The sequence below is a fragment of the Phocoena phocoena genome, chromosome 5 (assembly GCF_963924675.1).
Source record: "Phocoena phocoena chromosome 5, mPhoPho1.1, whole genome shotgun sequence".
Classification (NCBI taxonomy): domain Eukaryota; kingdom Metazoa; phylum Chordata; class Mammalia; order Artiodactyla; family Phocoenidae; genus Phocoena; species Phocoena phocoena.
Window position 1 is genome coordinate 77,912,645 of NC_089223.1, and position 16,616 is coordinate 77,929,260.

The 16,616-nt window shown below is 38.0% G+C and overlaps 1 protein-coding gene across 1 annotated transcript in view; it reads left to right on the forward strand.

Moving 5' to 3' along the window:
- The first annotated feature begins 289 nt into the window (after window positions 1–289).
- ARAP2 (ArfGAP with RhoGAP domain, ankyrin repeat and PH domain 2) overlaps window positions 290–16,616 on the forward strand; it is a 179,080-nt gene continuing 162,753 nt past the window's right edge. The window contains exon 1 of the mRNA XM_065877252.1: window positions 290–1,197. Within this exon, the coding sequence (XP_065733324.1) occupies window positions 290–1,197 (908 nt within the window). The remainder of the gene's footprint in view (window positions 1,198–16,616) is intronic.

Consider the following 16,616-nt stretch of genomic DNA (forward strand, 5'->3'; position numbering starts at 1 on the left):
AAAGTAATGCACAAAGATTCCAAACTCTCAGTGATCACAAGTAATGATCCTCATTTCTATTGTTTTTCTTCAGAGAACGTTTATAATGTGAAACTAGTTTTAATACCCAAAATGCCCTAATATATTGCTTTTCTTTTTTTCTAGGCTTAAGTACATAAAGCATTCACTGTGCAGAAAATAACATTTTGAGATAAGTGATAGAGGAAAATCCAATACAGAAGTGCACCCTCTTGTGTGTGTATTGCATTGTACTGCTTCTATCATATTGCCTAGTAATGAAGCCACCATTATGTCCTCAGTCAGTGAAGTGAATGTTGATATCAAAGATTTCCTAATGAGCATTAATTTGGAGCAGTACCTCTTACGCTTCCGCGAATTTGGTTTTAATAATGTAAGGGACTGTGCAGAAATAAATGACAGCGTGCTCCTCAAAGTTGGAATATCACCTACAGGACACCGGAGAAGGATACTTAAACAGTTACAGATAATCCTGTCAAAAATGCAAGATACCTCAATATATGCAAATGTTCATAAAACAAAGAAGAATCATGAGACTTCAGAGGATCACCACGCTCCATCTTCTGCTCAGAATACCTGCTTAGAACTTTCAGATTCACACAGTGTTCAGACACCCAGCCCAATGCAGTTGGAGATTGTTACAGAAAGTCTTGATCAAAATGAAGTTAGTGTGGAAAATAGCCAGTCTTTTAAATCAGATGATAAGCTGACTCTTCCAACATACAACTTTCCCATTCCGGAAGAAGAACCACACCTGAATTCAGATTCTTTTCAAGATTCTTTATTGGGTAGTGAAATTACTGACGTAGAATCTTTGACTGCACAAAAGACTATCGACTGTACAACCGAAGAGGAACAAACAAAAAAAGTTGATTTGATCTCAGAAAATGTGAGCAAGCTTCCTAGTGCAGACCCTGAATTCCTTTCTTCACCCGACTGTTCAGTATCAGAAGCAAATTCTGGAAATGGAACTAATGGTTTATTAGAAAGCTCACCACCATCCCCATTCTTTCAATTTCAAGGAGAAATGGTTGTAAATGATTTGTATGTTCCGTCATCGCCAGTCCTAACACCTACGAGAAGTCGTAGCAAGTTGGTTTCAAGACCATCTCGATCTTTTCTGCTAAGACATCGGCCTGTACCAGAGATTCCAGGGTCAGCAAAAGGAATTTCAGGGAGGTAGGAATTTTTATGATAAGTTGTGTGTATTCAATTTGGGGGAATTTAGGTTTTTTTTAACAATTTTATTTTCAGTGTTCATTTCTAAATTTGACCCACTCAACCAACCTTTTCTTTCTTCTGAAATTTTTTGTCATACCATCTCTCTTGTACACCACTGCCCAGAGTCGGTTTCCAACTTATAACTTCCTGGGACTCTTCAGCTTTCTACTACTTAATTGGGGGACTTCATTTCCCCTAATTCTGCCTGGACATTCTTTCCTGTACCTTCCTCCATGCCTGGTATTATATTCTTCCATGAGTGCACTTTATATTTGAATTGCTGACTCTATCTCCCCACTAGGTTATGTGTTTTTTGGCAGGGGCCATGTTCCTAATGACTGTATCTCTACTACCTGACACGATTGGCATGTATTAATCATTCACCACGCATCTAGCGAGCACTTGCTTGGTACTGGTCACGGCACTAGATGCGGAGGAGGTAGAGAGAAAAAAAGGGGCTTGAGTGTAGTGTAGAAGACATGTAAAAAGTAGTAGCAGTACAATATGAGACCACTTCAGCTGGAGACCAAGAACACTAAAGAGGGGGCCTACCGGCCTGTTGTGAGCAGTGTTCAGACACCCAGCCCAACGCAGTTGGAGACTGTTACAAAAAGTCTTGATCAAAATGAAGTTAGTGTGGAAAATAGCCAGTCTTTTAAATCAGATGATAAGCTGACTCTTCCAACATACAACTTTCCCTGAGGTAACTATGGAGTCTAAGAGGAGCTGACTTATAGCAGGGAGAGCTTTCAACCATTTCTCAGAGTTACACCTAAGATGTGGTTTTCTTCAGGGTTGTGGTGGGATTTTTTTTTTTTTTTTTTTTTTTTTTTAATTCACTAAAAGCTAACACTTGTCTCTGTTGGGAGTCATGAGGTTGTTTAAGTTCAATCCTTACCGCTGTGGCACTAAATGCAATTACAGATTCCTGTAAACAGGCTCTAGGCTGGCATTTCTGCAAGATTCTCATTCCCCCTTTGTCTCCCTGTGTATCCACTCTGTCCCTGGTACTGGATCTTGGTTGTATTTACAAGAGAAAAATATGGAAATTTAGTACATGCAAGAGAAAACATGGCAACTTACAAGACCATGTTAAGTACCTCCCATTAGAGTGTAAACTCCTTGAGGGCAGAGGCCCTAATTAATTTGTCTTTATCATGGCATCCCTGGTGCCAATGGCAATATTGAGTATTTACTGGGAAATCAATTGACAGTATCATTTATTAAACACCTAGAAGCTGGTTTGGCTTATAATTTTCCATGCGTTATCTAATTCTCACATTGGCCCTCTGAAATAGGTATTATTCCTCCATTTTCTTATGAGGTAACTGAGCCTTAGGTTAATTTTTCTAGGATCACATGGGTAGTGAACTGGGATTTCATTCCAGTACATCTCACTCTATAACACACTTTCTTAACCACTCATTTAGTAAATATTCTTAAAAGTGTTGATTGCATATATAAGAAATGGAGTATTTCTTAGGAAAGTAGAAGATCACCAATTTTTGTATGACACCATAGCTTTAGCGTATTTTGCTAATTTTAAACAATTAAAAGAAAGTAAATGAGAAGGGTCTGCTATGTCTTTGCAGGAACAGAATCCTTTTGCGAGCCATAAGAATAACTTCAGATAAGAAACATTTGGCTCAAGTTTTAAATAAGTTGTGCTATTTTTCATAAATTTTTGAGAATCTTTTGATGTTCATTTACTTCTAAGTGTAAGCTTTGCACCATGTGAAAGACTTGTTATTCACATTGTGACTGAGTCTTTGAAAATGAGAATTAAAATAATGTTGAAATTAGTAGTAAAGAGCTTAGCGGGAGCCTCATCATAGCACTGCCCGAGAACCCATTGTCACCTCTCTTTTCTTCTTTGATTATGGCAGTAAATGGTAACTAGGTATTTCTGGTGATCAAATTATAAAATGAGAAAGTAAATTAAATTATTTTCAGACTTCACTGTCTGTTTTTCTTTGTGGTCCTTGCCTGAACTGCAAACAGTAATTGCAAACTAATTACAGTGTTATGACTTTTATAAAATGAAACCGTGGCTTATATAATCTGAGATCCTCTCTAATCAAATAACATCTAAACGATATTTAGTACATTTCTTGCTGTACCATATAAATATATTTCTTTGTGGTCAGTGATTTGGACATAATTTCTTTACTCCTTAAAGATTTCATATAAGTGTTGACAGGAACATGATGCTGGATGTGTATTCCTGATGTGTGAGGTGCTTTGTTTCTATCTCCCTGGACATGTACCCTCACCCCACCACCCCCTGCCAATTTATCTGATGCAATTAACTTGCCAGTCAAATGGGTTATGTTTGTCCTTGCCTTGGGCTTCTTCCCTGAACTCCTGTCTGCTCCTTTTGGGAAGGCTGGGCTGGGTGGGGCTATGCTGGACACTGGACCTCAGGATCTCTTTTTTTAAGTCCTATCTTTTGAGGGCCAGGTCAGATCTAGGCTTGAAAAGCCAGCTTCTTCCTTATCAGCTCATCTGGAGGTCTCCCACAGAGGTCTCCAAGCAGAAAGCAAGTCTCACCAGCTGCCCTTCCCTGGGAGTCATAGATGTGTCTTGTGATCCTTCCAGGAGGATCCTCCTTAGTGCTCAAAGCAGGAAGGAACAAGTATCTTTAGCAACTGAAGAGATACCTGTCTTATCTTCCTTCCCAGTTTAATGATTTTCATCCATCTTTCATGTAACTGTTTTATCCTTGGCACAGTCAAAGCCCTGTCTTTTAGGTGTCATGCCTTTGAATGTTTGGGGGGAAGGAAAAATAAGGAAACAGCGGTAAAGGGAAGGAGTGTGGTATGCAAGGCTGCACTGTGACTGGAGTATCTGTTATAACTTGTTATAAGACTGAGGTGCTATAGTGACTGTTTGAGGGCTTTTCAAAAATTTGAATTCTAAACCTGAAGTCTCCAGCCTCCTGTGAACTTTTTATTAAAAGTAAAAATCTTAGATATTTTTCTCTAGATGTATTAATACATAGATATTAAAAATGGATGCAACTATTTTAGACTTTAATGTTGAAATACATATGAACCAAAAACATACAGAAAAATGGTAAGCAGTTGTTTGCTACATTGAATTAGAAAAATATAGAAACTCATCCTATCCTTTCCATGTTCAAGGAAAACTTTACATTTCATGTTATAGCAGGAAAATGCTTAGCATTCTAAAATTCAGACTTTTTCCTTTAAAATGACTTTTTATAAAATGGGCTGATTATTTCAATATTTGCAACTTTTGACTTGAATATCTAAATAATGAATCAAAATTAATAGTTAACCGTTTGATTTATTGTTAGAGGATAAAGGTATCTGTGTGATCCTTTCTACAAGTGAAAAGACATTAACATTTGTACCCTTTATTCATAATTTGAAAAGCCCTTCTTTGTTTGAAAAAATATAGTTTGAACTGAAGCTTCTGCTAGGTGATGAAAAAAGTTTCACAATAATGATGTAGACTTTTGTGCTGTAATCCTTCTGTAATTATTTATTCTTATCCTAAGGACATTTTTTGTAACTTTGTAGATTGAGACTTAATTATCTGTGCATTATACATTTCATATTCGTAGTCTGTGCTGTAATTAAGGCACTCTTGTGTTTTCCGAATTCAGATTTGTGTGTTTTAGTTAGACATTATGTAACCTCAAGGCAGTTTCTACTGCCGCCTAATGATTGTGGTGTTTTTCTTTTGAATTCAATCCTACAATGACCTGTAGTTTGTCTGTTATGAATTGTAAGAATTGCATTTTTTTAAATGCATTGCTTAAGTAATAGGTAAGTGTAGATCATAAAGAGAGATCTTTAACGTTAATTAAACTTTATGCCTCTGCTTTTCTTGGCAATTTTAATGATTAAAAAATATGTGAACACATAACATCTGTAGGCATGTTGAAGATTCACTTTGATAATCAGTTAATTTTTTGCAACTTGGTGTTTCCTTTAATATTATTTTTGAGATTTGTTCACATCCATGCACGTATTTTAGCAATAATTGCTGTATAGTATTTTATTAAATGATGGAAAACACAATTTATTCCCCTACTAGGTCATTGACTATTTTTTTTCACTGTTACAAATGAAGAGTTCTCATACTTTTAAGGACTTTAAGAAACATTTGTGCATATTCAGTGTACCAGGAAGACCAAACGTTCTTTTCACTAATAAAAAATATAACAGTTGGCTCATTCTACCTGAGTGTTTACATTGTGTAGGGCACACACCTTACGCTCTTTAAAAACATCATCTCATTAATCCTCATAATATTCATAGGCAGCAGACCCTTTTTTCATTCCCCTTCAATAAATGAGGAAAAATAGGCTCAGGGCTGTTGGGTAACTTGACCAAGATCACCAAAGCATAATAACAAAAAATGATAATAGCTACTGCTTTTCTAAATGGGTTTTAAATTTTTGCTAATCAACCATGCTTTATATTTCAAATTTAAAAGCAATCGCAGTTTTTAGGATAACTGATGGGGAAATAATAGGGCAGAAAGAGGGAGAAAGGAAAGAACGTGGGCTTTGCACTCAAGACGGAATTGACCTCGAATGTTGGTTTGGTCTCCTATTAGCTGTGCGCCTTGGGCTGGGAGAACGTCCTTTCCTTATTGGTAGGATTAGGACACTAGGTCCTACCTCAGTGGGCTATTAGGAGGATGAAATATGAGATGTAGATATATAAACCCCTAACAAAATGCTTTGGGCATAATAGATATTAGAATATAAAATAGCTTGTGATAATTTATTCATAGATAAATGAGAATATAAATTGCTAATCACCAGTTTTCAAAACAGCTTGTTTCCTGTATTGACCTACTTTTCATCTACAGTAGATCAAATGAGCTTGGTTGATAGATTTGGTAATTGCTTGCAGGTGGATATTGAATAGAGCTATCAATAAAAATCATCGCAAACTTTTTTCTTTACATTTATCAGACTAAAAGTAAAACCAACAGAATATGCTTTAAAAATACCACTAATGGATGTACTTAAAATAATTCAAAAATCTTTTTTAATTTACTTTTTTTTTTTAGTAAGTTAATGTTGAGTTTTTTATTAAGCATGGTGACTTAGAAAAGGGCTTATGGAGCTGGACTGCCTGAGTTTGATTCCCAGGTTAGTTACTTACGACTGTGGAAAAGTAAGTTAACTGCTTTGTGTGACAATCTTCTTAAAAAATGCAGATAAATGACAGTTCTTACTTCTTCGGGTGTTTGTGACTACACACACACACACATTATGAGTGTGTGTGTATTTATAAAATTTTGAGACCTGTGTCTGACATATAGTAAATGCTTAATAAGAATTAGCAATATATATTATTAGCACAAGTTACCAAAGATGTAGAAAATTTGAGTGCTGCTCTACTCAGCGGTTCAGATTATTAATATGTATTTGTGTCAGTGACATACAAATTTGAGGAAACGATTATAGCCATATGACAGTGTCAAGAATCTGGAGATAATGCACAAATAAAGGGTGACTTATTTTGCAACCCTTTGGTAAACTTGTGTGCCCTCCCCAGCCAAAGACAACTTCTATCCTGACTTTAAATAATGATGATTACTCTCATTTTAAAAAAGTTTTACATCTTAAGTATGTCCCAAACAATATACTGTCATTATTTTTTTTAGCATCTTTATTGGAGTATAATTGCTTTACAATGGTGAGTTAATTTCTGCTTTATAACAAAGTGAATCAACTATACATATACATATGTTCCCATATCTCTTGCATCTCCTTCCCTCCCACCCTCCCTATCACACCCCTCTAGGTGCTCGCAAAGCACCAAGCTGATCTCGGTATTTGTTTTTCTCCTTCTGACTTACCTCACTCTGTATGACAGACTCTAGATCTATCCACCTCACTACAAATAACTCAATTTCGTTTCTTTTTATGGCTGAGTAATATTCCATTGTATATATGTGCCACATCTTCTTTATCCATTCATCTGTCGATGGACACTTAGGTTGCTTCCATGTCTTGGCTATTGTAAATAGAGCTGCAATGAAGATTGTGGTACATGACTCTTTTAAATTATGGTTTTCTCAGGGTATATGCCCAGTAGTGGGATTGCTGGGTCATATGGCAGTTCTATTTTTAGTTTTTTAAGGAACCTCCATACTGTTCTCCACATTGGCCGTATCAATTTACATTCCCACCGACAGTGCAAGAGGTTTCCCTTTTCTCCACACCCTCTTCAGCATTTATTGTTTGTAGATTTTTTGATGATGGCCATTCTGACCGATGTGAGATGATATCTCATTGTAGTTTTGATTTGCATTTCTCTAATGATTAATGATGTTGAGCATGCTTTCATGTGTTTCTTGGCAATCTGTATATCTTCTTTGGAGAAATGTCTATTTAGGTCTTCTGCCTATTTTTGGATTGGGTTGTTTGTTTTTTTGTTATTGAGCTGCATGAGCTGCTTGTAAATTCTGGAGATTAATCCTTTGTCATTTGCTTCATTTGCAAATATTTTCTCCCATTCTGAGGGTTGTCTTTTGGTCTTGTTTATGGTTTCCTTGGCTGTGCAAAAGCTTTTCAGTTTCATAAGGTCCCATTTGTTTATTTTTATTTTTATTTCCATTTCTCTAGGAGGTGGGTCAAAAAGGATCTTGCTGTGATTTATGTCATAGGGTGTTCTGCCTATGTTTTCCTCTAAGAGTTTGATAGTGTCTGGGCTTACATTTAGGTCTTTAATCCATTTTGAGTTTATTTTTGTGTATGGTGTTAGGAAGTGTTCTAATTTCATTCTTTTACATGTAACTGTCCAGTTTTCCCAGCACCACTTATTGAAGAGGCTGTCTTTTCTCCATTGTATATTCTTGCCTCCATTATCAAAGATAAGGTGACCATATTTGCTTGGGTTTCTCTCTGGGCTTTCTATCCTGTTCCATTGATCTATATTTCTGTTTTTGTGCCAGTACCATAGTGTCTTGATTACTGTAGTTTTGTAGTATAGTCTGAAGTCAGGTAGCTTGACTCCTCCAGCTCCGTTTCTCTTTCTCAAGACAGCTTTGACTGTTCGGGGTCTTTTGTGTTTCCATACAAACTGTGAATTTTTTTGTTCTAGTTCTGTGAAAAATGCCAGTGGTAGTTTGATAGGGATTGCATTGAATCTGTAGATTGCTTTGGGTAATAGAGTCATTTTCAAAATGTTGATTCTTCCAATCTAAGAACATGGTCTATCTCTCCATCTATTTGTATCATTTTTAATTACTTTCATCAGTGTCTTATAATTTTCTGCATACAGGTCTTTTGTCTCCTTAGGTAGGTTCATTCCTAGATATTTTATTCTTTTTGTTGCAATGGCAAATGGGATTGTTTTCTTAATTTCACTTTCAGATTTTTCATCATTAGTTTATAGGAATGCAAGAGATTTCTGTGCTTAATTTTGTATCCTGCTGCTTTACCAAATTCATTGATTAGCTCTAGTAGTTTTTTGGTAGCATCTTTAGAATTCTCTGTGTATAGTATCATGTCATCTGCAAACAGAGACAGCTTTACTTCTTCTTTGCCAATTTGGATTCCTTTTATTTCTTTTTCTTCTCTGATTGCTGCAGCTAAAACTTCCAAAACTGTGTTGAATAATAGTGGTGAGAATGGGCAACCTTGTCTTTTTCCTGATCTTAGTGGAATTGGTTTCAGTTTTTCACCATTGAGGACGATGTTGGCTCTGCATTTGTCATATATGGCCTTTATTATGTTGAGGTAAGTTCCCTCTATGCCTACTTTCTGGAGGGTTTTTATCATAGATGGGTGTTGAATTTGTCGAAAGCTTTCTCTGCAACGATTGAAATGATCATGTGGGTTTTCTCCTTCAATTTGTTAATATGGTGTATCACATTGATTGATTTGAGTATATTGAAGAATCCTTGCATTCCTGGGATAAATGCCAGTTGATCATGGTGTCTGATCCTTTTAATGTGCTGTTGGATTCTGTTTGTTAGTATTTTGTTCAGGATTTTTGCATCTATGTTCATCAGTGATATTGGCCTGTAGTTTTCTTTTTTTGTGACATCTTTGTCTGGTTTTGGTATCAGGGTGATGGTGGCCTCGTAGAATGAGTTTGGGAGTGTTCTTCCCTCTGCTATCTTTTGGAAGAATTTGTGAAGGATAGGTGTTAACTCTTCTCTAAATGTTTGATAGAATTCACCTCTGAAGCCATCTGGTCTTGGGCTTTTGTTTATTGGAAGATTTTTTTTTTTTTTTTTTTTTTTGCAGTACGTGGGCCTCTCACTGTTGTGGCCTCTCCCATTGCAGAGCACAGGCTCCGGATGTGCAGGTTCAGTGGCCATGGCTCACAGGCCCAGCCGCTCCGCGGCATGTGGGATCCTCCCAGACCAGGTCACGAACCCGTGTCCCCTGTATCGGCAGGCGGACTCTCAACCACTGCGCCACCAGGGAAGCCCTATTGGAAGATTTTTAATCTCAGTTTCAATTTCAGTGCTTGTGATTGGTCTGTTCATATTTTCTATTTCTTCCTGGTTCAGTCTCGGAAGGTTTTGCGTTTCTAAGAATTTGTCCATTTCTTTAAATTTGTCCACTTTATTGGCATATAGTTGCTTGTAGTAATCTCTCATGATCCTTTGTATTTCTGCAGTATCAGTTGTTGCTTCTCCTTTTTCATTTCTAATTCTGTTGATTGGAGTCTTCCTTTTTTTCTTGATGCGTCTGACTAATGGTTTATCAGTTTTATTTATCTTCTCAAAGAACCATCTTTTAGTTTTATTGATCTTTGCTATTGTTTCCTTCATTTCTTTTCCTTTTATTTCTGATCTGATCTTTATGATTACTTTCCTTCTGCTAACTTTGGGGTTTTTTTGTTCTTCTTTCTCTAATTGTATTAGTTGTAAGTTTGGGCTGTTTATTTGAGATGTTTCTTGTTTCTTTTTTTTTTTTTTTTTTTTTTTTTTTTATGCGTTACGCGGGCCTCTCACTGTTGTGGCCTCTCCCGCTGCGGAGGACAGGCTCCGGACGCGCAGGCTCAGTGGCCATGGCTCACGGGCCCAGCCGCTCCGCGGCATGTGGGATCTTCCCAGACCGGGGCACGAACCCGTGTCCCCTGCATCGGCAGGCGGACTCTCAACCACTGCGCCACCAGGGAAGCCCTCTTGTTTCTTAAGGTAGGATGGTATTGCTATAAACTTCCCTCTTAGAACTGCTTTTGCTGCATCCCTTATGTTTTGGGTCGTCGTGTTTTCATTGTCATTTGTTTCTAGGTATTTTTTGATTTTCTCTTTGATTTCTTCAGTGATCTCTTGGTTATTAAGTAGTGTATTGTTTAGCCTCCATGTGTTTGTATTTTATACAGATTTTTTCCTTTAATTGATATCTAGTCTCATAACGTTGTGGTTGGAAAAGATACTTGAAACAATTTCAGTTTTCTTAAATTTACCAAGGCTTGATTTGTGACCTAAGATATGATCTATCCTGGAGAATGTTTCATGAGCATTTGAGAAGAATATGTATTCTGTTGTGTTTGGATGGAATGTCTTGTAAATAGCAATTAAGTCCATCTTGTTTAATGTATCATTTAAAGGTTGTGTTTCCTTTTTTATTTTCATTTTGGATGATCTGTCCATTGGTGAAAGTGGGGTGTTAAAGTCCCCTACTATGATTGTGTTACTGTCGATTTCCCCTTTTAACGCTGTTAGTATATGCCTTATGTATTGAGGTGCTCCTATGTTAGGTACATAAACATTTACAATTCTTATATCTTCTTCTTGGATTGATCCCTTGATCATTATAGTGTCCTTCTTTGTCTCTTGTAAAAGTCTTTGTTTTATAGTCTGTTTTGTCTGATGTGAGAAGTGCTACTCCAGTTTGTTTCCATTTTCATGGAATATCTTTTTCCATACCCTCACTTTCAGTCTGTATGTGTCCCTGGGTCTGAAGTGGGTTTCTTGTTGACAGCATATATATGGGTCTTGTTTTTGTCTCCATTCAACCAGTCTATGTCTTTTGGTTGGAGCATTTAATCCATTTACATTTAAGGTAATTATCGATATGTATGTTCCTATTACCATTTCCGTAATTGTTTTGGGTTTGTTATTTTAGTTCTTTTCCTTCTCTTGTGTTTCCTCCCTAGAGAAGTTCCTTTAGCATTTGTTGTAAAGCTAGTTGGTGGTGTTGAATTGTCTTAGCTTTGCCTGTCTGTAAAGGTTTTAATTTCTCCGACAAATCTGAATGAGATCCTTGCTGGGTAGAGTAATCTTGGTTGTAGATTTTTCCCTTTCATCACGTTAAATATATCCTGCCACTCCCTTCTGTCTTGCAGAGTTTTTGCTGAAAGATCAGCTGTTAACCTTATGGGGATTCCCTTATGTGTTATTTGTTGGTTTTCCCTTGCTGCTTTTAATATTTTTTCTTTGTATTTAATTTTTGATAGTTTGATCAATATGTGTCTTGGTGTATTTCTCATTGAATTTATCCTGTATGGGACTCTCTGTGCTTCCTGGACTTGACTATTTCCTTTCCCATATTAGGGAAGTTTTCAACTATAATCTCTTCAAATATTTTCTCAGTCCCTTTCTTTTTCTCTTCTTCTTCTGGGACCTCTATATTTCGAATGTTGGTGCATTTAATGTTGTCCCAGAAGTCTCTGAGACTGTCCTCAATTCTTTTCATTCTATTTTCTTTCTGCTCTACAGTACTTATTTCCACTATTTTATTTTCCAGGTCACTTATCCGTTCTTCTGCCTCAGTTAATCTGCTACTGATCCTTTGTAGAGAATTTTTAATTTCACTTATTGTGTCGTTCATCATTGTTTGTTTGCTCTTTAGTTCTTCTAGGTTGATGTTAAACATTTCTTGTATTTTCTCCATTCTATTTCCAAGATTGTAGATCATCTTTTCTACCATTATTCCGAATTCTTTTTCAGGTAGACTGCCTATTCCCTCTTCATTTGTTAGGTCTGGTGGGTTTTTACCTTGCTTCTTCATGTGCTGTGTGTTTCTGTGTCTTCTCATTGTGCTTAACTTACTGTATTTGAGGTCTCCTTTTCGCAGGCTGCTGGTTCATAGTTCCCATTGCTTTTGGTGTCTGCCCCAAGTGGCTAAGGCTGGTTCAGTGGTTTGTGTAGGCTTCCTGCTGGAGGGGACTAGTGCCTGTGTTCTGGTGGATGAGGCTGGATCTTTTCTTTCTGTTGGGTAGGTCCACATCTGGTAGTGTGTTTTGGGGTGTCTGTGACCTTATGATTTTCCGCAGCCTCTCTGCTAATGGGTGAGGTTGTGTTCCTGTCTTGCTAGTTGTTTGGCATAGGGTGTCCAGCACTGTACCTTGCTGGTCATTGAGTGGAGCTGGGTTGTGGCGTTGAGATGGAGTTCTCTGGGAGATTTTTGCCATTTGATATTACATGGAGCTGGGAGGTCTCTGGTGGACCAATGTCCTGAAATTGGCTCTCCCACCTCAGAGGCATAGCCCTGATGCCTGGCTGAAGCACCAACAGCCTGTTATCCACACGGCTCAGCACAATAGGGGGGAAAAAAGAGAGAAAGAAAGAAAAAGATAAAATGAAATGAAATTTAATGAAATAAAATAACGGTATTAAAATAAAAAATAATTATTAAAAAAATTTTAAAGTAATAAAGAAAGAAAGAAGGAAAGAATAGAGCAACCAAACCTAAAAACAAATCCACCAATGATAAGAAGCACTAAAATCTATACTAAAAAAAAGAGAAAAAACGGACAGAAAGAACCCTTGGACAACTAATAAAAGCAAAGCTATACAGACAAAATCACATACAGAAACATACACCTACACACTCAGAAAAAGATAAAAAGGGAAAAAAATATATATATATATATTGTTGCTCCCAAAGTTCCACCTCCTTGATTTGGGATGATTCCTTGTCTATCTAGGTATTCCACAGATGCAGGGTACATCAAGTTGATTGTGGAGATTTACTCCACTGCTTCTGAGGCTGCTGGGAGAGATTTCCCTTTCCATTCTTTGTTCTCACAGCTCCTGGGGTTCAGCTTTGGATTTGGCCCCACCTCTGCATGTAGGTCACCTGAGGACATCTGTTCTTCACTCAGACAGGACGGGGTTAAAGGAGCAGCTATTCGGGGGCTCTGGCTCACTCAGGCCAGGGGGAGGCAGGGGTACGGAATGCTGGGCAAGCCTGTGGCGGCAGAGGCCTGCGTGACGTTGCAGCAGCCTGAGGCACACCGTGTGTTCTCCCGGGGAAGTTGTCCCTGGATCACGGGACCCTGGCAGTGGCGGGCTGCACAGGCTCCCGGGAGGGGAGATGTGGAGAGTGACCTGTGCTCGCACACAGGCTTCTTGGTGGCGGCAGCAGCAGCCTTAGCATCTCATGCCCGTCTCTGGGGTCCGCGCTGATAGCCATGGCTTGCGCCCATCTCTGGAGCTCCTTTAAGCAGCACTCTTAATCCCCTCTCCTTGTGCACCCCTAAACAAAGTGGCAAGAAAAAGTGTCTTGCCTCTTCAGCAGCTTCAGACCTTTTCCCGGACTCCCTCCCGGCTAGCTGTTGCACACTAGCCCTCTTTAGGCTCTGTTCATGCAGCCAACCCCAGTCCTCATCCAACCGAAGCCTGAGCCTCAGCTCTCCACCCCCGCCCGCCCTGGGGGGTGAGCAGAGAAGCCTCTCGTGCTGGTGAGTGCTGGTCAGCGCCGATCCTCTGTGCGGGAATCTCCCCGCTTTGCCCTCCACACCCCTGTTGCTGCGCTCTCCTCCATAGCTCTGAAGCTCCCCCCTCCTACACTCGCAGTCTCTGCCCATGAAGGGTCTTCCTAGTGTGTGGAAACCTTTCTGCCTTCACAGCTCCCTCCCACTGGTGCAGGTCCCATCCCTATTCTTTTGTCTCTGTTTTTTCTTTTGCCCTACCCAGGTATGTGGGGAGTTTCTTGCCTTTTGGGAGGTCTTAGGTCTTCTGCTGGCGTTCAGGGGATGCTCTGTAGGGGTTGTTCCACGTGTAGATGTATTTCTGATGTATCTGTGGGGAGGAAGGTGATCTCCACGTCTTACTCTTCCGCCATCTTGAATCCCTTCTCTATACTGTAGTTTTGACTGTCTTATGGTTTTAAAAATGCAGCCATATAGTAAATCTTTTAGTTAAGTTCATTTTGCTTAACTTTGAGACTTAATCTATGTTGGTACCTATGTTTGTAGACTGTTCATTTTCGCTGCTGTATAATATTTCCCCATATGGATATATCATGATATCCATTCTACTGTTATAGTTCACATTCTCCACATCATCTAGTATTTTACATGTAAATGATATATATGTACACACATGTGTAAACCAGCTTTATTTATATCTAACTTACATGTAAGAAAAAAGACTGATATTAAATAGACAGGTTGATGAGTTTTGACAAATATATACACCCATGTGACCACAATCAAGATATAGAACATTTCTGTCATCCCTCAAAAATCGCCTTTGCACATTGGCAGTAAATTATCCTATCACCTGCATTGGGGAACCACTGATCTCACTGAATTACTTTTGCCTATTCTAGAATTTCATATAAATGGAATCATACAGCAAGTAACGTTTTGTGTCCGATATCTTTTATTCAACCTGATGTTTATGAGATGCATCCATGTGGCTGCATGTCAGTTTGTTGTTTTGTCTGTTGAATGTTATTCTTTTGTGTGATTCTCCCACAGCTTCTTTAACTTTTTTATGTTGACATACATTTGGGTGGTTTTTCTTTTCATCTACATGTATGTCTGTTGAATATATACTTAGGAGTAGCGTTGCTGTCATAGTATATGCTTATCTTGCACTTTGGTAGGTAATGCAAAGTGGTTCTCTTCATTGAGTGGTTATGCTCACTTATGTTAACACTAGCAGTGTTAACTAGTGCATTTCTTTTGTCTCATAGCCTCAACAGAATTTCGTTATTTAAAAAAATTTAGCCATACAGGTGGGCGGGTAGTTATATTTCATTGCGATTTTAATTTGTATTTTCTGATGACTAATGAAATCGAGCACCTTTTAACGCATTTATGGGTCATTGACCATGTTTCTATCTTCTTTTATGTGGTACCTTTTGGAGTCATTTACCCATTTTGAGGGAGGGGCGTTGTTGTTTTGAATTGCATTTTCTGTGTTTTATAATGATTTTTAAGAGTTATTGATGCACCATGAGTATGAGCCCTTTGTCGAATATATATTTTCCTCTTCTACATACTGCTTTTTTATTCTTTGATGGTGACTTTTAATGAATGAAAGTTCTTTAATTTAGTCAGATTTACCATTACTTTCCTTTAGAGTTAGAATTTTTCATATCTTAAGACACAGAAGATATTCTGTTTTATATTCTTCTAGCTTTATTGTTTGGCTTATCATGTTGGGATTTATAATCCACCTTTTTTTTTTTTTTTTTTTTTTTTTTTTGCGGTACACCGGCCTCTCACTGTTGTGGCCTCTCCGGTTGCAGAGCACAGGCTCCGGATGCACAGGCTCAGCAGCCATGGCTCACGGGCCTAGCCGCTCTGCAGCACGTGGGATCTTCCCGGACCGGGGCACGAACCCGTGTCCCCTGCATCGGCAGGCGGACTCTCAACCACTGCGCCACCAGGGAAGCCCCTATAATCCACCTTTAATTGATTTCTAGGTATAGTTTGAGGTAGGAGTACTTTTTTTTTTTTTAATACCAAGTGGATATCCAAGTCATCTTCTTATTAAAGACATGCTTTGCTCATTGCTCAAGATTGACATCTTTGTTTTAACTTAAATGAATATTGGGTGCCTTTATGCCCATTCTACTTCACTAATCTATATATCTGTCCTTCTATCAGTAATGTAGTGTCTTCATTACCATAGCTTTAAAAATAAATCCTGATACCTAGCAGAGCAAGTCTTCTCACTTTCTTCTTCAGGTGTCTTAGTTATTCTTGGTCTTTTGCTTTTTCTTATAAATTTAAAGATCAACTTGTTAAATTCCACCTAGGTACCCACCCCTGTAACTCTTTTGATTGGGATTACATTGATTCTACAAATAAACATAGGCAGTGTTAACATCTTTGCAGTATTCAGTCTTCCATATATTCCTCCATTTAATTAGATTTTCTTTAATTTCCTCAGGAATGGTTTCTCAGGAGTGAGTTCTTACAAATCTTTTGTTAGATTTAATCCTGGGTTTTTATATTTTTCTGATACTTTTGCATATGGTATCACTTTTAATATTTCATTTTGTTCGCTGATATTTGGCAATATAGTTTATATTTTATGTATCAACCCTATGAAGAGTAGTTTTGCTAAATTCATTTTTAACTCTTTGAGGTATAATATTTGCATAATAAACTGTACCAATTCAAAGCATATAATTTGATGAGTTTTGAAAGATGTGTAAACCTATTAAATTATCACCACAA